A 22468-nucleotide genomic window follows, 5' to 3' on the forward strand; every position below is an offset into this window, starting at 1 on the left:
TGTCCAATCTACTGTCTGTTGACTCCATTCTAATGTCCAATCTACTGTCTGTTGACTCCATTCTGTTGGCCACACATAACCAATCTACTGTCTGTTGACTCCATTCTAATGACCAATCTACTGTCTGTTGACTCCATTCTAATGGCCACACTACTGTCTGTTGACTCCATTCTAATGACTCCAATCTACTGTCTGTTGACTCCATTCTAATGACCAATCTACTGTCTGTTGACTCCATTCTAATGGCCACACATGACCAATCTACTGTCTGTTGACTCCATTCCCTAATGTCCAATCTACTGTCTGTTGACTCCATTCCATTCTAATGTCTGTTGACTCCATTCTAATAACCAATCTACTGTCTGTTGACTCCATTCTAATGTCCAATCTACTGTCTGTTGACTCCATTCTAATGTCCAATCTACTGTCTGTTGACTCCATTCTAATGTCACACATCTACTGTCTGTTGACTCCATTCTAATGGCCACACATAACCAATCTACTGTCTGTTGACTCCATTCTAATGGCCACACATGACCAATCTACTGTCTGTTGACTCCATTCTAATGTCCAATCTACTGTCTGTTGACTCCATTCTAATGACCAATCTACTGTCTGTTGACTCCATTCTAATGACCAATCTACTGTCTGTTGACTCCATTCTAATGGCCACACATGACCAATCTACTGTCTGTTGACTCCATTCTAATGGCCACACATGACCAATCTACTGTCTGTTGACTCCATTCTAATGTCTGGACTCCACACATGACCAATCTACTGTCTGTTGACTCCATTCTAATGTCCAATCTACTGTCTGTTGACTCCATTCTAATGTCCAATCTACTGTCTGTTGACTCCATTCTAATGTCCAATCTACTGTCTGTTGACTCCATTCTAATGTCCAATCTACTGTCTGTTGACTCCATTCTAATGGCCACACATAACCAATCTACTGTCTGTTGACTCCATTCTAATGGCAATCTACTGTCTGTTGACTCCATTCTAATGTCCAATCTACTGTCTGTTGACTCCATTCTAATGGCCACACATAACCAATCTACTGTCTGTTGACTCCATTCTAATGGCCACACATAACCAATCTACTGTCTGTTGACTCCATTCTAATGTCCAATCTACTGTCTGTTGACTCCATTCTAATGTCCAATCTACTGTCTGTTGACTCCATTCTAATGTCCAATCTACTGTCTGTTGACTCCATTCTAATGGCCACACATAACCAATCTACTGTCTGTTGACTCCATTCTAATGGCCACACTGTCTGACCAATCTACTGTCTGTTGACTCCATTCTAATGTCCAATCTACTGTCTGTTGACTCCATTCTAATGGCCCAATGACCAATCTACTGTCTGACTCCATTCTAATGTCTGACTGACCATTCTAATGACCAATCTACTGTCTGTTGACTCCATTCTAATGGCCACACATGACCAATCTACTGTCTGTTGACTCCATTCTAATGGCCACACATAACCAATCTACTGTCTGTTGACTCCATTCTAATGTCCAATCTACTGTCTGTTGACTCCATTCTAATGGCCACACATAACCAATCTACTGTCTGTTGACTCCATTCTAATGTCCAATCTACTGTCTGTTGACTCCATTCTAATGTCCAATCTACTGTCTGTTGACTCCATTCTAATGTCCAATCTACTGTCTGTTGACTCCATTCTAATGTCCAATCTACTGTCTGTTGACTCCATTCTAATGGCCACACATGACCAATCTACTGTCTGTTGACTCCATTCTAATGGCCACACATGACCAATCTACTGTCTGTTGACTCCATTCTAATGTCCAATCTACTGTCTGTTGACTCCATTCTAATGGCCAATCTACTGTCTGTTGACTCCATTCTAATGACCAATCTACTGTCTGTTGACTCCATTCTAATGGCCACACATGACCAATCTACTGTCTGTTGACTCCATTCTAATGGCCACTCATGACCAATCTACTGTCTGTTGACTCCATTCTAATGGCCACACATGACCAATCTACTGTCTGTTGACTCCATTCTAATGTCCAATCTACTGTCTGTTGACTCCATTCTAATGTTCACACATGACCAATCTACTGTCTGTTGACTCCATTCTAATGTCCACACATGACCAATCTACTGTCTGTTGACTCCATTCTAATGGCCACACATGACCAATCTACTGTCTGTTGACTCCATTCTAATGGCCACACATGACCAATCTACTGTCTGTTGACTCCATTCTAATGTCCAATCTACTGTCTGTTGACTCCATTCTAATGGCCACACATAACCAATCTACTCAACTACCCACCTCTCCCATAGCCTCTAAATACAATCAATTAACAAGTATGTACAGTATGCAACACTTTTACCTTAGTCATCAGTATCACTACTTTCATTTGTTATTACTGAGTAACTAGTGTGTAGTTAGCGTGATTTAATGGCATATAAAATAGAGACTTAGACTGAATCTATATGATACATGGAATGAGTCTGTTCACTGTGAGAAAGCAGGCTTAGTATTTAAGTTCAGTGGACTATACTATACTAGATAATCAATGATATTTCACTGCTCCCTAATTAAGGGGCTTGATCTCAAAAACTGATTACAGGTTAAAAAGTGTCTCAATTACAGTATCCTATTTGCCAATATAGAAGCACCTGGCTCCTACGTACTGGCTGAGGCAGAAGAAAATAATAATCTTCTTTGCTTTCTTTGTCTTTCCTCGTAGCTGACTTGGACATTGGCCTCACAGGCTGAGATCAAGGCTTGGCAGAATGTTTAATAAGTGACAAAAAAATAACTTGGTTTCTCATTTTCATCTTGCGTTTAAGCGTTTTAGCTTGGTGATACCCCTTTCCACCTTTATGTACCTAGTGTATATTTGACCACATCAACTAAACCAGGGGAGGCAACTAGATTCAGACGCGACCAGGACATACTGTAATGATAAAAATGTGTACACTGCAAATTGACCACAAGCCCAAAAAAAGAGATTGAAATTATTGTTATTTTCAAATACATATTTGATTCAATTCAGACACTGTCTATTTTTTTCATACTTGGGAACAGATGTCCAGAATTATTTTCAGCTGAATCTCTGTTGATTTTACAGTCTTTTTTTTGACCAAAAACTAAAATCCTAAAAAAGCACCAATCCATAGAACAGTTCTACTGGATTACCTTGCGGATGCCTATGCCCTTGCGGTGGGAATGCCGACATTCCTATTCTAGGATGGCATTAACTGTGATTAGCAGACAGCAGTGATACCAAACAGAAAACAGATCAGATGGAGAGAGAGAGAGAGAGAGCGAGAGAGAGAGGCTTGGATCTGATGTTTTTCCCACTCTTTGGAGAATAAGAGACATGCAACAGGTGGTTTAGTAAGTCGCTGGAATTTAAATATAGCTTTATAGAGCTTTGTGGCTTTAACAAGAAACATGTGATCATACTGATGATGAAAAAGGAAAGAGACGAGAGAGAGGGGGGAAGAGAGAAGAGAGAGAGAGGGGGGAAGAGAGAGATAGACAGGAGAGAGCGATAGAGAAAGAAGAGAAAAGAGAGAGAGAAGGGGAAGAGAGGAGAGAGAGGGGGAGAGAGAGAGAAGAGAGAAGAGAGAGGGGGGAGAGAAAGAGAAGAGGAGAGAAGAGAGAAAGAGAAGAGAAGAGAGAAGAGAGAGGGGGGAGAGAAAGAAAAGAGAAGAAAGAGCGCAAAGGTAGGGAATAACAGTGAGAAACAAGTGTATCATCCTGATGATTGTGTGATTCACAGGAATTTAAATACAAAGCTTTAGGACTTTAACGAGAAGCTGGTGAATGTGATCGTGCTGATTGTGATTCACTCACATCCTTGATATGTTTACTAGGTTGGAGAAGACATCTCCTGGCACTGATTTCAGACGCGTCTCCAGAAGCCACCTGGAAGAGAAGATAGAGGATTACCTTCACAGATCAACATAAAGTTTACAGATTTATGTACAGTTTACTGATTCATGTACAGTGTACAGATCAACATGTAGTTGTTTGAAGTCCATTCATAAGAAAAGCATTGTACCTTCCTCCTCCAGAGTCTCTATCATATGTCACAACTGATAAGATATATACCCATTTTGGCCAGTTATGCATACTGTACTAATCCCTGGATGTAATGTTGAGATCTTGAGGTCTCCTTGTGCTGGTTTAGTTCAGTCAGTGTGCAGGGGTTACATGCCTGCCCTAGAGACACTCATCCACCTTACAGTGTGTAAGGTAAACTGTGCATGCTGCAAATATTAGAGTTGAAAAGCAGACCTGTAACGGCTCTGGTTTGTAGAAGGAGACCAAGGCACAGCGTGGTAGGCGTACATCGTATTTTTACTGACGACACCAAACAAAATAACAAAGACAAAAAACGAAAGCGCACAGTTCGGTCAGGCTCAGATACTAAACACAAAACAAGATCCCACAAAACCCAAAAGGAAAATAACAACTTACATCTGATCCCCAATCAGAGACAATGATAGACAGCTGCCTCTGATTAGGAACCACACACGGCCAAAAACAAAGAAATAGAAACCATAGACTTTCCCACCCAAGTCACACCCTGACCTAACATAGAGAATAATACGGATCTCTAAGGTCAGGGCGTGACAAGACCCACGATCACTGAAGACATGGATTCCTCTAGGAGTTGTAAAGCAGACCCACGATCACTGAAGACATGGATTCCTCTAGGAGTTGTAAAGCAGACCCACGATCACTGAAGACATGGATTCCTCTAGGAGTTGTAAAGCAGACCCACGATCACTGAAGACATGGATTCCTCTAGGAGTTGTAAAGCAGACCCACGATCACTGAAGACATGGATTCCACTATGACAGGGGTGTCAAACTAATTTTGCCCCGGAGGCCACATTCAATCTTCAACAAGAAAATGTGCTGATAATAGTCCTCTATCAATAGTTTGGGGGATTTTCAATGTTCAATATTTTCAAAAATGTTATTTGTCACGTGCCGAATACACCTTTCAGTGAAATACTTACTTGCAAGCCCTTAACCAACAATGCAGTTAAGAAATATACCTAACAAAGTAAGAATTAAAAGTAGCAAATAATCTAACTTTCATTTTGGCGAGCTGGACACGGTCAATAAACAGTTTGAATGTAGGTACATTATCAGTTGTCCACAGTTTGGATTAAGTTATTATATTGAGTTAGCACCCCCCTTCTAAAAAAAAGCTAGAAAAACAAGAGCTTTAGAGATGGACTGGAGACAAAGAGAGGGCAAGTGAGGTTATGAGGCACTCAACAGCCTATCCATTGCTTTCACAATTGTTGGTAATTTGGTATTACACATTAGCTATCGAATCGAACAAAATCCTCAATTTACAGCGTCGGCCAGGTCAGCTCTGACCCAACATTGATAGGTGTATATATTTCTGGTTACTAGGTTCTCTCCATGCAGTGCAGTGCTGTCCTGATGAGGTGTATGGTGTAAACCCTGTCATAGGAATATGAAGGGAAAACAAAACGCTGGTTCTGAGTGTGTAGGAGTGGACCTGGACCTAACCTCTCAGCCCTGAGCCAAACCAAACAAGGTCTGGCCCTGCTAAGGTACATCTACGGCCTGGGGACTAGCGGGAACATATAAACACTTGAGTTATAATGGTTCATTACTGGAAATCACCACTGGTGATGTTGTTATGAATATCAATCCATATGTGTTTTTTGTTGTTGTTGGAGGGGGCAATAGTTCATCATAGTGGAGGTAGTTGAGATAGCTGTTGGACCTATTATAAGTTTCAGCCAATGAAAAGGGAGAGATCCACTTTAGACTTCTGACCCAGTAATGGAGCAGCATCCTCCATGGAACTGCTTCCTTCTGTCTGCTCGGAACACCTGCATTTCTCCGCATTGATGGAACTAAAAGTATTTGGTTTTAAATATACTTGAGTATCGAAAGTTAAATTAAAAGTATAAATCATTTCAAATGTCTTATATTAAGCGTCCCCTATACCATAAGAAGTTAAGTAAACCAGGGTGCACCATTTTCCTGTTTTTGAATTCAGGCATCGCCAGGGACACATGTCAACACTCAAACATAATTTACAAAGGAAGTTTTTGTGTTTAGCGAGTCTGCCAGATCAGAGGCAGTAGGGATGACCAGGCATGTTGTCTTGATAAGTGCGTGAATTTTCCTGTCCTGCTAAGCATTCGTAATGTAATGAGTACTTCTGGGTGTCAGGGAAAATGTATGGAGTAAAAAGTACATTATTTTCTTTTGGATTGTAGTGAAGTAAAAGTAGCCAAAAATATAAATAGTAAAGTACAGTTACCCCCCAAAAACTACTTAAGTAGTACTTTAAAGTATTTTTACTTAAGTACTTTACACCACTGCTAATACAGAGCAGTTAGTCAGGTGATTCGTCAGTGGTAGCGAAGTACGTGGCAGCTCTTTGATGAATTCCAACAGAGGGACACAGAGCAGACCCTTGTCACCATACACCATCACGCTGTTGGGCCATTACCGCACACACACACACGCACGCACGGACACACACATACACACACACACACATACACATGCACTCACATAGATACGGTACGCACAACAAGAAATCCTTATACAATGAGCTGATATGTCAACCATGTGTATGTGACCAGCAGCACTACAGAGAGAGAGAGAGAACAAATTCAAATGAAATGTTATTTGTCAAATGCTTGGTAAACAACAGGTGTAGACTAATAGTGATATGCTGACTTACAGGCCTTTCCCAGCAATACAGAGAGAAAGACAATAGAGAAATAATAGAAAATTAAAACACATAATAAAAATGCAAAATGAGTAATGATAACTTGGCTATATACACAGGTTACTAGTACCGACTCCATGTTCAGAGGTACGAGGTAATACAGGTGCACTACCGGTCAGAAGTTTAAGAATACCGACTCATTAAAGGGTTTTTCTTCATTTTTACTATGTTCTACATAGAATAATAATGAAGACATCAAAACTATGAAATAACACATATAACACATATGCCTTCTTCACAACTGTGCTGGTGTGTGTGGACCATGATAGATCCTTATGTGATGTGGACACAGAGGAAGTTGAAGCTCTCGACCCGTTCCACTACAGCCCTGTCGATGTACAGTAGATGGGGTTGTACTACAGCCCTGTAGATGTAGATGGGGGTGTTCTACAGCCCTGTAGATGTAGATGGGGGTGTTCTACAGCCCTGTAGATGTAGATGTACTACAGCCCTGGGTAGATGTTCTACAGCCCTGTAGATGTAGATGGGGGGGTGTTCTAGAGCCCAGTAGATGTAGATGGGGGTGTTCTACAGCCCTGTAGATGTAGATGGGGGGGGTGTTCTACAGCCCTGTAGATGTAGATGGGGGTGTTCTACAGCCCTGTCGATGTACAGTAGATGTACTACAGCCCTGTAGATGTAGATGGGTACAGTAGATGGGGGTGTTCTACAGCCCTGTAGATGTAGATGGGGGTGTTCTACAGCCCTGTAGATGTAGATGGGGGTGTACTACAGCCCTGTCGATACAGTAGATGGGGGTGTGCTACAGCCCTGTCGTCGATGTACAGATGGGGGTGTACTACAGCCCTGTCGATGTACAGATAGATGATGGGGTGTACTACAGCCCTGTCGATGTACAGTAGATAGATGGGGGTGTACTACAGCCCTGTCGATGTACAGTAGATGGGGGTGTGCTACAGCCCTGTCGATGTACAGTAGATGGGGTGTGCTACAGCCCTGTCAGTAGATGTACAGTAGATGGGGGTGTGCTACAGCCCTGTCAGTAGATGTACAGTAGATGGGGGTGTACTACAGCCCTGTCGATGTACAGTAGATGGGGGTGTGCTACAGCCCTGTCGATGTACAGTAGATGGGGGTGTACTACAGCCCTGTCGATGTACAGTAGATGGGGGTGTACTACAGCCCTGTCGATGTACAGTAGATGGGGGTGCGCTCAGCCTTCCGTTTCCTGTATTCTAAGATCAGCTCCTTTGCCCACGCAGTCGTGGGTGAACAGGGAGTACAGTAGGGGACTAAACAAGCAACCCTGAGGGGCACCGTGTTGAGAGTCAACTTGTCGGATGTGTTGTTGCCTACTCTCACCACCTGGGGGCGGCCCATCAGAAAGTCCAGCAGCAGAGTGTGTTAAGTCCCAGGGTCCTTAGCTTAGTGATGAGTTTCGTGGGCACTATGGTGTTGAATGCTGAGTAGTATTCAATGAACAGCATTCTCACATAGGTGTTCCTCTTCTCCAGGTGGGAAAGAGCAGTGTGGTGTGCAATAGAGACTGCATCATCTGTGGATCTGCTGGGGCGGTATGCAAATTGGAGTGGGTCTAGGGTTTCTGGAATAATGGTGTTGATGTGAGGCATGACCGGCCCTTCAAAGATATAGATGTGAGTGTCATTTAGGTTACCTTGGACTTCTTGGGCACAGGGACTATGGTAGTCTGCTTATGAAACACACACACACACAGAAATAGACAAAGAGACAGAGAGAGAGAGATATCTAGCCACTGTGTTAATACAAAGAGACAGGGACCTTGCCCCTAGGCTCAGGTCAGGTCAGCTGGGTTCAGCTCCACTGGTGTTCCCCAATCAGTACAGTACAACACCTTCACACCTCAACTATCAGAACATCCTAAAATACAGGATGCCAGATGGCTATTTCGAGCTGGGTTGTTTTGGACTTGAGATCATTTGGGGAGATATTTTTCCTTTTCTTTTGTTTCCTGGTGGGCGCCGGGCAAACTATGTGAGGATGAAGAATGCGGTGGCATCGCGGATGCGTCTGGGCAGATGAATTGGGGCACTGATTGGGGGCTAATTCCATGTGATGGGTGTCCTGGGAGAAGAGACGGTGGATGAGGGAGGGGGGATGTCCAATGGTAGGAAGGGTAATGGAATGTTCCCAGTAGGTTGAACAAACAGAAGGAGAATGTGCATTATCACACGTGTTAAACCTCTACAGCTGGAGGAGGGCTGTAGACCCACCATGCCCTCTCTGAAGCCTACCCGTGCCCATACACAGATGGCCCAGTCCCTAATGGCCAACAGAGAGTACAGAATTCAGCAGTAATTTATGATGAATTTAACCTGATCACGTGACATAATTTTCTCTTTTTTATTTTATAACCAGAAAACCCTCTGGGTCCTATAGTGGATGTCTTGAACCATCCACCACTCTCAGAACCTGATAATAGTCTCTCCATAATTTTGGGGCTGCAGGTAGCCTAGTGGTTAGAGCATTGGGCCATTACCTGAAATGTTGCTAGATCGAATCCCCAAGCTGACAAGGTGAAAATCTGTCGTTCTGCCCTTGAACAAGTACTCATTCAGTTCTGAATGCTTAGCAGGACAGGAAAATGATCCAATTCACTCACTTATTAAGATAACATCATTGGTCATCCCTACTGCCTCTTATCTAAACACACATGCTTCATTTGTAAATTATGTCTGTGTTGAAGTGTGTCCCTGACTATGCGTAATTTAAAAATAACAAGAAAATCGTGTTTTCTGGTTTGCGGAATTAGAATTAGAATTTTTTTTAAACTTTGACTAAAATAGTGTTTTACTGGGTAACTTGAACTTTTAGTTGAGTCATTTTCTATTAAGGTATATTTACTTTTACTCAAATATGACAATTGGACATTCTTACTGTTCGCCATGTGGTTCTCACCAGGTTCAGGACCAGGACCGAAATGGAACCCTGTTCCTTATATAAGTCTAGTCCACTACTTTTGGCAGAAATCCATATGGTCAACAGTAACACACTATAGGAAATAGGGTGCCATTTAAAAACAGGGCCCAGAGCCAGAGATCTGTGTGTCTGTCTCTCTCTGTGTGTCTCTCTCTGTGTGTCTGTGTGTCTCTCTCTCTCTGTGTCTGTGTGTCTCTCTCTCTCTGTGTCTGTGTGTCTCTCTCTCTCTGTGTCTGTGTGTCTCTCTCTCTCTGTGTCTGTGTGTCTCTCTCTCTCTGTGTCTGTGTGTCTCTCTCTCTCTGTGTCTGTGTGTGTCTCTCTCTCTGTGTCTGTGTGTCTCTCTCTCTGTGTCTGTGTGTCTCTCTCTGTGTCTGTGTGTCTCTCTCTGCGTCTGTGTCTCTCTCTCTGTGTCTGTGTGTCTCTCTCTCTCTGTGTCTGTGTGTCTCTCTCTCTCTCTCTCTGTGTCTGTGTGTCTTTCTCTCTCTGTGTCTGTGTGTCTCTCTCTCTCTGTGTCTGTGTGTCTCTCTCTCTGTGTCTGTGTGTCTCTCTCTCTGTGTCTGTGTGTCTCTCTCTCTCTGTGTCTGTGTGTCTCTCTCTCTCTGTGTCTGTGTGTGTCTCTCTCTCTGTGTCTGTGTGTCTCTCTCTCTCTGTGTCTGTGTGTCTCTCTCTGTGTCTGTGTGTCTCTCTCTGCGTCTGTGTCTCTCTCTCTCTGTGTCTGTGTGTCTCTCTCTCTCTGTGTCTGTGTGTCTCTCTCTCTCTGTGTCTGTGTGTCTCTCTCTCTCTGTGTCTGTGTGTCTCTCTCTCTCTGTGTCTGTGTGTCTCTCTCTCTCTGTGTCTGTGTGTCTCTCTGTGTCTGTGTGTGTCTCTCTCTGTGTCTGTGTGTGTCTCTCTCTCTGTGTCTGTGTGTCTCTCTCTCTCTGTGTCTGTGTGTCTCTCTCTCTGTGTCTGTGTGTCTCTCTCTCTCTGTGTCTGTGTGTCTCTCTCTCTGTGTGTCTCTCTCTGTGTCTGTGTGTCTTTCTCTCTCTGTGTCTGTGTGTCTCTCTCTCTCTGTGTCTGTGTGTCTCTCTCTGCGTCTGTGTCTCTCTCTCTCTGTGTCTGTGTCTCTCTCTGCGTCTGTGTCTCTCTCTCTCTCTCTGCGTCTGTGTGTCTCTCTCTGTGTCTGTGTGTCTCTCTCTCTCTGTGTCTGTGTGTCTCTCTCTCTGTGTCTGTGTGTCTCTCTCTCTCTGTGTCTGTGTGTCTCTCTCTGTGTCTGTGTGTCTCTCTCTGTGTCTGTGTGTCTCTCTCTGCGTCTGTGTCTCTCTCTCTCTCTCTGTGTCTGTGTGTCTCTCTCTCTCTGTGTCTGTGTGTCTCTCTCTCTCTGTGTGTCTCTCTCTCTCTGTGTCTGTGTGTCTCTCTCTCTCTGTGTCTGTGTGTGTCTCTCTCTCTGTGTCTGTGTGTCTCTCTCTCTCTCAGATAGACGTTCACTGTCACAGCATTTAGGAGATGTTTGACTGATGACAAACAATACCATTTTATAATGCTTATTCAGAGAACCTGAATTGTGCACTTCCTAACATTGTTAATTAATGATGTCTTAATTTTGTCTATACGCATTTGTAGAATTGTTTGAGTATAGAACATAAAAGAGATAACTTCAGAATTTTTCAATGGATGCCTGTTTCAAAACGTTTTGCACTGTCATTTTCATAGCCTTTCCTGTTCTCATCATGTATGTAGGCATATTTACATTTTTCCATCTTAGTCATTTAGCAGAGCATCTGCATACATTCTCATAATGTTCCATCAAAACAAACACACTCAAAGCTCCAAGGACCAAGACTGTCTGATAAACAGGCAGAAAAAAGGGGCCCTTGGCTCACTCAGACAAGATTCGTTACAGGATCAACTCATTACAGAGAAATGTTCCAAGGAGTTTTCTTTGCATCACCCATAGCCTACAAGAGCCATCACAATCGACTGAATGAATGCCTATAGAAAGAAAAAATAATCGCACGCACACACACATTAATCAGATGTCAATCCATACAACAAAGGGTCAATAAAGTAAACCTATACTTACAGTGTATCTGTGCTTGCAGGAAATGTGGGAATGACATCAATGTCAAAGCAGGAGATCGTGTAGGTCTTCCGTTCTGAGCAATCACAAACAGTGGGGCAGGAGTCGAAGTCAACCAAGGTTTCGATCGGTAACGTGACGAGGGTAAACAGCGCACATGTTATCACCTGCAAGCTGTGTCTGTCGTTTTCAGTCATCTCTTTTTTTAAAGTTTCCTCAATGATGCCTATTGTTAACGCTGAGATTCTGACGGCTTCCTTCTCACCGGACGCCCGTGGCAAATTGAAGTTGAAGCCCGCTACTTTGTTTATGTCATAAACTTCAGCGCATGATCTCGTCCTAGAGCAATTATACTGACCGTTTGAGAGAGTGGTGAGAGAAGATGCTTGGGGTGTGGAGGTGGTCTTTCTTCAGGAGTAGAGATTCACGGTGGACTTCTGAGGCACTCTTGTGTCAGGCAGGAGAATTAAAGATTTAGGATTTTCTTTCATTAGTTTACGGAATGTAGGCTATTTTATGAAATGTATCCTATAAATCCAACTTCCTAACATGATAAAGCTAAATAAAATGTGTTGCTAATCAGTATTATTATTAAATTAAACTAGTATATTGTCAAGTTATAATCATGTTTTAGGCTATAGATATCAGCCCTAATACCCCACATAAAATAAACAAAGTCAAAATTGTATTTCTTATATTCTTTATTATCTGTAACCCCCTAGACAGCCTGGCTTTAATCCAGGGGTGTCAAACTCATTCCATGGAGGGCCTCTGGTTTTTTCTTTTCAATTAAGCCCTAGAAAACCAGGTGTGGGGAGGTCCTTACTAATTAGTTAATTCATCAATAAAGTGCAAGGGAAGAGCGAAAAACCCGCAGACACTCTGCCCTCTGTGGAATGAGTTTTACACCTGCGCTCTAATCCAAAGAGTAGTCCCAGTGTCGCAAAATGCATGTCCCCGAAGCAAGTTTTGGAAAATGTAGTGCTCAAGCATTTTATTCACAAATAATTCCATCACTGCTGTGAGTTTAAAAACTACAACTCCCAACGTCATTAATACGGCGATAATGTATTTTCCTGTTCTTGGCGCCCGTTCAAGTTGATTTACCAGAGAGGAATTGTTTGAGTGTAGAAAATAAAAAAATAGATAACTGCACAATTCTTCTTCAGCGCATGCCTCTGTTTCGAGCTAAAATCAAGATCAAGGTCATGGGGAAGGGATGCAACCCTCAAACTGTGAGCACAGGTCCTGATGCTGCAGGCATCTCAGAGAAAATGAACCCACTGGGAAGCACTACAGGTAGGCTAGTATTCTCTTCCCAGAGGGGTATACTACAAAGCACAATCAATGAGTTAGCCAGCTAACTTTGAGAGAAAAAAGAAGAAGAAATAAGTAGAAATGTTCTGGTTCATTAAGAAAGCTACACTTAGATTTGTGTTTTTGGTTGTTGAGTCAATTAGATCCATTTGAAGCTCGTCTTCCCTCTCCGTCTCTCTGCCTCGCAGCCAGAGGTAGGTCCTCTGGAGCCCATAGGGTGTCAGCCTCCTCCCTGCACACCAGCGACCTGGAGGCTGGCTATGGATAAGGTGAGAGCAATCATGTCTGTCCTATACAATGTGTAATGTCTTTGAAGCTTTATACAACAGGTGGGTCTAATCCTGAATGTTGATTGGTTAAAAGTGCATTCCTGCAGGTGTCTATTCCACAAGTTACCACTGGCTAAATCTATGATGTTAAAATGCCTATTTTCTCTGTTCCATCTGACTGAGCAATCCTCTGTCTCATCAGCCCAGGCAGGGAAGTTATACACTTGATCTCCACTATAAAAAGCATTGAGTCAGTTGTTCAACACTATAAGCAACTGTACCCGTACACCTTGCTCCTCTGTCAGATGGTCAAGAGATGGTGGTGGGCTACAGTTATAAAACAGCTACATTAGTTTATTACATATCTGTGTAGGTTTGTGTAGAGGGCTAGCGCTTTGACCCCACGTCTCTCCTGAAGGTCTGTGGGAGCTCTGAGTCAGCTGGAGGAGGAGATAGGAGGAGGGCCAGATTGGCTACAGTCCGCTTCAGAGACCCCAGCCTGCCAGACCAGGATGTAAGACTTGTCAAAGCGATGCTATCTTTAAAATGTTCAACTCACCATTGTAGTGCAGTTAGATACTTTAACCAGTAGAGGGCGCTTTGGGGTCCATTTTCACAGTGACAGTTTAAAACAGTTATGCCTGTTTTATAACAGCGTTATTCAGTCCTTGTTGATGTTTCAAGTAGTGATTGTACTACCTGTGCCCCTCACCTCCTTCTCAGGTCCACGTCCTGCACCAGTCATTCAGTGATCTGCGCAGTGACCAGCTGAGACTGGGAGATGACATGGACAGAGATCATCAGGAGGAACAGGTAGACTATGTGCAAATATGTTGTGTGTATTCACTCATTCACTAATTTCTATTTTTCTCTTTCTACGGTCTGAGTCATGGAGAATCACTCAAAGCACCTGTCGACTTCAGAGACAGGACTCAGTGGGTTATTTACATCACTCTAAATACTTGACTTCCACATTACAGTTCATAAGTTGCCATAAAAACATGACTCTAACCTTAGCTGCTGCACTCTGAAGATGGCAGCTTAGTGCTGTAACCTACAGTGACTCCCCCCCCCCCAGGTGTCGCCTCATGTGGAGAAGTGTCTGCAGGAGATTAAGAGGGAGATGAGTTCGGAGCGACAGAGCGTGTCAGCGAGACGACCAGAACAGTGTGGGATCATGTCTGACAAACTGCAGGAGGTGACACTACTTCCAGTCCCATCCCTCGCTCTCTGGTTAATACATGCCCACACACACACCCCACCTCTTCTACCCTTCTCTAACGTAACCTTCATCGTAGTTATCACCCTCACACCACCTCCACCTACTCGCTAGCTAATACATACCCACACACACAGTAAACCTCTGCTAACTTTCCCTGACATAACCCTCATTCCTCGCACATCGCACCGTCCCACCAACTCCACCTCCACCATTCTGAAATAATCACCCATCTCACCCTCTTATCAGTGGTGTAAGGTACTTAAGTAAAAAAATCATTTAAAGCATCACTTGAAGCGTTTTTTGGGGGGTATCTGTACTTTACTTTACTATTTATATTTTTGCCTACTTTTACTTCACTACCATCCTAAAGACAATAATGTACTTTTTACTCCATACATTTTCCCTGACTCCCAAAAGTACTCGTTACATTTTGACAGGAAAATGGTCCAATTCACACTTATCAAGAGAACATCCCTGGTCATCCCTACTGCCTCTGGTCTGGGGGACTCACTAAACAGAGAACATCCCTGGTCATCCCTACTGCCTCTGATCTGGGGGACTCAGTAAACAGAGAACATCCCTGGTCATCCCTATGCCTCTGGTTTGGGGGACTCAGTAAACAGAGAACATCCCTGGTCATCCCTCTGCCTCTGATCTGGGGGACTCAGTAAACAGAGAACATCCCTGGTCATCCCTACTGCCTCTGATCTGGGGGACTCAGTAAACAGAGAACATCCCTGGTCATCCCTACTGCCTCTGATCTGGGGGACTCAGTAAACAGAGAACATCCCTGGTCATCCCTACTGCCTCTGATCTGGGGGACTCAGTAAACAGAGAACATCCCTGGTCATCCCTACTGCCTCTGATCTGGGGGACTCAGTAAACAGAGAACATCCCTGGTCATCCCTACTGCCTCTGGTCTGGGGGACTCAGTAAACAGAGAACATCCCTGGTCATCCCTACTGCCTCTGATCTGGGGGACTCAGTAAACAGAGAACATCCCTGGTCATCCCTACTGCCTCTGATCTGGGGGACTCAGTAAACAGAGAACATCCCTGGTCATCCCTACTGCCTCTGATCTGGGGGACTCAGTAAACAGAGAACATCCCTGGTCATCCCTACTGCCTCTGGTCTGGGGGACTCAGTAAACAGAGAACATCCCTGGTCATCCCTACTGCCTCTGGTCTGGGGGACTCAGTAAACAGAGAACATCCCTGGTCATCCCTACTGCCTCTGATCTGGCAGACTCATTAAACACAAATGCTTGGTTTTGTAAATTATGTCTGAGTGTTGGAGTGTTCCCCTGGCGATCTGTCAACAAAAAAATACAAGAACATTGTGCCGTCTGGTTTGCTTTATATAAGGAATTTGAAATTATTTATACTTTTACTTTTGATACTTAAGTACATTTTAGCAATTCCATTTACTTTTGATACTTAAATGTATTTAAAACCAAATACTTTTAGACCTTTACTCAAGTCCTCACTGGGTGACTTTCACTGTTACTAGAGTCATTTTCAATGAAGGCATGTTTACAATGAAGTACGTTTTCCACCACTGATCTTATCATTAACACAAACCCCGTTAGCTGTTCTCACATCAACTCATCCCACGTGCATTTATCCTTGTCATGATTGAATTATTTGGTTCTTTAGGACCAGTTCAGAATGCTACCACCGGGGTGCAGCGTTTAGCTGAGGTTCAACTCTAGCCATCCCCTCCTCTCTCCTCTCCACAGAGAGAAGGAGTGACACGAGAGGTGTTTAAGTCATTTGTATCTTTATCCACTGTGCAAGGAGCTTCTTCTTCTATTAAGAATCCAGGCTGCCCTCGGGGCTCTGGGAAATAATGTAATTTGTTCCCAAATTAAGGCTAAATAAAAAAAGGGAGAGGAAATGAAGAAGGAAATCACCTCTTTTACTACTGAAGGGAGAGGTCCTGGTTAGTTTGATTCTGATGCTACAATCCAGTGGGTCTACTCTACTCAGAGTGATGATATGAATGGGTGGAAATGATGGATGGTGTCTTGCAGACCGGCAATACATCACTAAGCCTTCACAGGACAGACCAGTAACAGGAGTGTGTGGGATTGGATGCTAAACCCCTAATAGGACCAGTAACAGGAGTGTGTGGGATTGGATGCTAAACCCCTAATAGGACCAGTAACAGTAGTGTGTGGGTTTGGATGCTAAACCCCTAATAGGACCAGTAACAGGAGTGTGTGGGATTGGATGCTAAGCCCCTAATAGGACCAGTAACAGTAGTGTGTGGGATTGGATGCTAAACCCCTAATAGGACTAGTAACAGGAGTGTGTGGGATTGGATGCTAAACCCCTAATAGGACCAGTAACAGGAGTGTGTGGGATTGGATGTTAAACCCCTAATAGGACCAGTAACAGGAGTGTGTGGGATTGGATGCTAAACCCCTAATAGGACCAGTAACAGGAGTGTGTGGGATTGGATGCTAAACCCCTAATAGGACCAGTAACAGGAGTGTGTGGGATTGGATGCTAAACCCCTAATAGGACCAGTAACAGGAGTGTGTGGGATTGGATGTTAAACCCTAATAGGACCAGTAACAGGAGTGTGTGGGATTGGATGCTAAACCCCTAATAGGACCAGTAACAGGAGTGTGTGGGATTGGATGTTAAACCCTAATAGGACCAGTAACAGGAGTGTGTGGGATTGGATGCTAAACCCCTAATAGGACCAGTAACAGGAGTGTGTGGGATTGGATGCTAAACCCCTAATAGGACCAGTAACAGGAGTGTGTGGGATTGGATGCTAAACCCCTAATAGGACCAGTAACAGGAGTGTGTGGGATTGGATGCTAAACCCCTAATAGGACCAGTAACAGGAGTGTGTGGGATTGGATGCTAAACCCCTAATAGGACCAGTAACAGGAGTGTGTGGGATTGGATGCTAAACCCCTAATAGGACCAGTAACAGGAGTGTGTGGGATTGGATGCTAAACCCCTAATAGGACCAGTAACAGGAGTGTGTGGGATTGGATGCTAAACCCCTAATAGGACCAGTAACAGGAGTGTGTGGGATTGGATGCTAAACCCCTAATAGGACCAGTAACAGGAGTGTGTGGGATTGGATGCTAAACCCCTAATAGGACTAGTAACAGGAGTGTGTGGGATTGGATGCTAAACCCCTAATAGGACCAGTAACAGGAGTGTGTGGGATTGGATGCTAAACCCCTAATAGGACCAGTAACAGGAGTGTGTGGGATTGGATGCTAAACCCCTAATAGGACCAGTAACAGGAGTGTGTGGGATTGGATGCTAAACCCCTAATAGGACCAGTAACAGGAGTGTGTGGGATTGGATGCTAAACCCCTAATAGGACCAGTAACAGGAGTGTGTGGGATTGGATGCTAAACCCCTAATAGGACCAGTAACAGGAGTGTGTGGGATTGGATGCTAAGCCCCTAATAGGACCAGTAACAGGAGTGTGTGGGATTGGATGCTAAGCCCCTAATTGGACCAGTAACATGAGTGTGTAGGATTGGATGCTAAACCCCTAATAGGACCAGTAACAGGAGTGTGTGGGATTGGATGCTAAACCCCTAATAGGACCAGTAACAGGAGAGTGTGGGATTGGATGCTAAACCCCTAATAGGACCAGTAACAGGAGTGTGTGGGATTGGATGCTAAACCCCTAATAGGACCAGTAACAGGAGAGTGTGGGATTGGATGCTAAACCCTATTAGGGGCTTAGCATCCAGAGGAGATCGAATGTAACCTTTATTTAACCAGGCAAGTCAGTTAAGAACACATTCTTATATACAATTACTGCCTACCAGGGAACAGTGGGTTTACTGCTGTGTTCACGGGCAGAACGCCAGATTTTTACCTTGTCAGCTCGGGGAACCGATCCAGCAACCTTTTGATGACTGGCCCAATTCTCTAACCACTAGGCTATCTGCCGCCCCCTCTAACCACTAGGCTCTCTGCCGCCCCCTCTAACCACTAGGCTCTCTGCCGCCCCCTCTAACCACTAGGCTATCTGCCCCCTCTAACCACTAGGGTATCTGCCGCCCCCTTCTAACCACTAGGGTATCTGCCCGCCCCCTCTAACCACTAGGCTATCTGCGCCCCCTCTAACCACTAGGCTATCCCCTCTAACCACTAGGCTATCTGCCTAACCCTGGCCTCTAACCACTAGGCTATCTGCCGCTCCCCTCTAACCACTAGGCTATCTGCCGCCCCCCTCTAACCACTAGGCTATCTGCCACTAGCTACTGTCACACCATCTTTTATTCTGTGTAGATTGATGAGGGAAAAAAACAATTTAATCAAATTTTAGAACAAGGCTGGAACCTAACAAAATGTGGAAAAAGTCTAGGGGTCTGAATACTTTACGAATACACTGTATACTGTTTAAATAAGTTGTAGTGAAATATCTGTGCTCTGATAGTACTTTCACTGAAGATCAGTTTCTAAGTTCTCTCACTCCCCTCCTCTCGCTCCTTCCCCCTCCCCCTCATTCCCTCCTCTCCCCCTCACTCCCTCCTCTCCCCCTCATTCCCTCCTCTCCCCTTACTCCCTCCTCTCCCCCTCACTCCCTCCTCTCCCCCAGGCATTATCATCAGACCTGGCGAGTCGCGAGCAGCAGCATTTGAGGATGTTGGAGCAGTTGAAGGAGACCCAGGGTCGCTCGGAGGCGGGAGGGCCCATGTCCTGATCAGGGTGCTGCGGAGAGGGCCCATGTCCTGATCAGGGTGCTGCGGAGAGGGGGCCCATGTCCTGATCAGGGTGCTGAGGAGAGGGCCAATGTCCTGATCAGGGTGCTGCGGAGAGGGCCCATGTCCTGATCAGGGTGCTGTGGAGAGGGCCCATGTCCTGATCAGGGTGCTGCGGAGAGGGCCCATGTCCTGATCAGTGTGCTGAGGAGAGGGCCCATGTCCTGATCAGGGCTGAGGACACAGAGGCCCAGCTCCAAGACAGCACCAGGAGGAGAGAGGAACTGAAGGAACACCAGGAAGCAGTCAGACAGTGGAGGGAAGAGTGTAAGAGGATGGAGAGGGAGATGGAGGAACTGAGGAGACAGTGGCAGTGAGATCTACTGTGGAGGTGACTTGTTGCAGAGTTGAAAAGTGATAAAAATGTACTCCTCTCGGTGACTGATAAAAAGGTTAACAAGTGATTAGCTGTAGGCAGTCATCCAGTCATTATTAGTGTGAAAGTCACCTCCCTGTTGTTTCTGCTAAATGAGTCTGTCACCTCCAAACTCTCTTCCCATCAGCAGCAGCTGACTGACTGACTCACACCTGGCTCTCTGACTATGTGATGTGAATTAATACCCCAAACAATTTCTCCTCTAAAATAATAAATTAGGATGCAAAGAATTAAGTGCTCAATTAACGGATAAGGTGTAGAGCTCTGAGCTGGGACAAAGCCTTGTGGAGTCAGTCCCTCGTAGGCTAAACAGCATGAGCTTAGAGTTGTATCAGCAAAGGCAATGAGAACCAATCTGCCTTAAACAAACCTGGACTATATCCTTCATACTGAACTGAACTGAGCCCTGGCTTGTTACTATCTATGTTCAATCTGGTGTTTATCCTCTTCACATTCCTGTCTTTATCTCTTCCTCCTCCTTTTCCTCCTCCTCCTTTCTCCTCGTCTCCTGCTCTCACTGCCCTCCTCTGCCTCTTTCTCATCGCCTCCTGCTTTCGCTGCCCTCCTCCTCCTTTCTCCTCCCCTCCTGCTTTCCCTGCCCTCCTCCTCCTTTCTCCTCACCTCCTGCTTTTCCTGCCCTGCTCCTCCTTTCTCATTGCCTCCTGCTTTCCCTGCCCTCCTCCTCCTTTCTCCTCGCCTCCTGCTCTCACTGCCCTCCTCTTCCTCCTCCTCTGCCTCTTTCTCATCGCCCTCCTCCACTGCCCTCCTCCTCCTTTCTCCTCACCTCCTGCTTTCCCTGCCCTCCACCTCCTTTCTCCTCGCCTCCTGCTTTCCCTGCCCTCCTCCTCCTTTCTCCTCGCCTCTTGCTCTCACTGCCCTCCTCTTCCCTCTCTGCATTTCTCTTCGCCTCCTGCTTTCACTGCCCTCCTCCTCCTTTCTCCTCGCCTCCTGCTCTCACTGCCCTCCTCTTCCTCCTCCTCTTTCTCCTCACCTCCTGCTTTCACTGCCCTCCTCCTCCTTTTTCTCCTCACCTCCTGCTTTCATTGCCCTCCTCTTCCTCCTCCTCTTTCTCCTCCCTTCCTGTCCTCCCTCTCTCCATCTTCTCCTACCCTTGTCTCCTTCTCCTCTCTCTCCCTTCCCTTCCCTCTCCTCCCTCTCCCTCCCCCAGGTGTGTAAGGACATAGAGCTGTCCCAGGCCCAGCTGAAGGACCTCACCCAACAGGCTGAGGGGGTGTGTAGGGAGCTAACGGAGTTGCTGTGGCATCTGGCCTAATACAAGGAAGGAGGTGCACCGTAAAGACGTCGAGCTGTCGGAGACGTGGGCATGCAACCTGGGCCTGAAGCAGGAGGTGAGGGAGGAGGCCCTGGAAGAGGAGGCCCAGCGGCAGTCTGTCCTGCAGGCCTGGCTCAGAGAGTAGAACCAGGGGCGGGAGGAGACAGCTGAGGCCACGGCACGAGGAGGTACTTGATTATTCTCAATTCATCTTTCCTCGATTCATTGCGCCCATCTCTTCTACAATTTCTGAAATCGCATTGGAGGAGAAGATCCAAAGTCCTTTCTCCCTGCCTCTGCATTTCCCCCCATTTTCAACTACGGCCTGGCCCAGCTGACCTATAGGGAGCTGCATAGGAGTGGGAGGTGCACCAGAGAGAACTGGCCAGTCTCAGAGCCAGGATGCAGGATGGCAGGGCCAATAAGGACACAGAGATACAGGAGACACTACGGCTCTGTAACAAGGAGAGGAATGTGATAGAGGTAGGGGTTCATCTCATAGTTCATGTATACTGTACTCTCCATTTCTCCTTTTTAGATTATAATAGCTGTGGATATTTCTGAGAGCTTATGCTCAGGGGTCAATTTTCAGAGCAGAAATTAGGCCTAAGGATCGGACTCTTTTTTTCAATTTTCTGTAACTGCCTGTATGTAACTGCCTGTATGTAACTGCCTGTATGTAACTGCCTGTATGTAACTGCCTGTATGTAACTGCCTGTATGTAACTGCCTGTATGTAACTGCCTGTATGTAACTGCCTGTAGCTCTGGACCTGAAGCAAGGATATGCATATTCTTTGTACCATTGGAAGATTGTGGAATTGTGAAATGAATGTAGGAAGAATATAACACATTAGATCTGGTAAAATATAATACAAACAAAACATGTTTTGTTCCATCATCTTTGAAATGCAAGAGAAAGGCCATAATATATTTCAGTTTAGGCGCAATATAGATGTTGGCCACTAGATGGAAGCAGTGTGTGTGCAAAGTTTCAGCTCGATCCAGTGAAGCATGGCAATACTGGACATTATTTTGTATCAAGTCTTACCTAAATGTGCCTAAATGTGCCTAATTGGTAAATTGATACATTTTCAAGTACATTGGGATTGGGGTTGTATGCAACACTATTTGTCTTTAACATCTAAGAGTCCATGTAATTAACCTTGGTGGAACTTGATGGTTCAAAAATGTTTTATGAAAAAGTAAAGGTCAGTAACCCAACTAAAACGTTTTTAATAATTATCTGGCATTGGTCCCATGTGGTGGAAGTGGGAATTTCTCAAGTAAAATGTTCAGCTCCCTTTTCCTTTATTGTCATTTCAATTTACTCCTCTACCCATGCAGTCCCAGACCTCAAAGTGCTTTGAGCTAGGGTGAATCTAGGACAGCCTCCCCTCTCTCCTAATGTGGTTAGCTAACCCAGTAGGCTCCTACAGGCTAGAGATGGACAGGGGGCTCCCTCCAGGCCTGAATATTTAAACACTAC

The 22468-nt window shown here is 45.0% G+C and overlaps 1 protein-coding gene across 1 annotated transcript in view; it reads right to left on the minus strand.

Moving 5' to 3' along the window:
* The window catches only part of LOC112217944 (thyrotropin receptor-like), a 65988-nt gene extending 53798 nt beyond the window's left edge, over positions 1-12190 (minus strand). Inside the window, exons 1-2 of the mRNA XM_042300991.1 lie at positions 11778-12190; positions 3857-3928 (exon numbers count right to left, since the gene is read on the minus strand). Coding sequence (XP_042156925.1) covers positions 3857-3928; positions 11778-11971 — 266 coding nt within the window. The 5' untranslated portion in view covers positions 11972-12190. The remainder of the gene's footprint in view (positions 1-3856; positions 3929-11777) is intronic.
* Between the last annotated feature and the right edge of the window lie 10278 nt (positions 12191-22468).

This window comes from Oncorhynchus tshawytscha, linkage group LG18, assembly GCF_018296145.1.
Source record: "Oncorhynchus tshawytscha isolate Ot180627B linkage group LG18, Otsh_v2.0, whole genome shotgun sequence".
Lineage (NCBI taxonomy): Eukaryota > Metazoa > Chordata > Actinopteri > Salmoniformes > Salmonidae > Oncorhynchus > Oncorhynchus tshawytscha.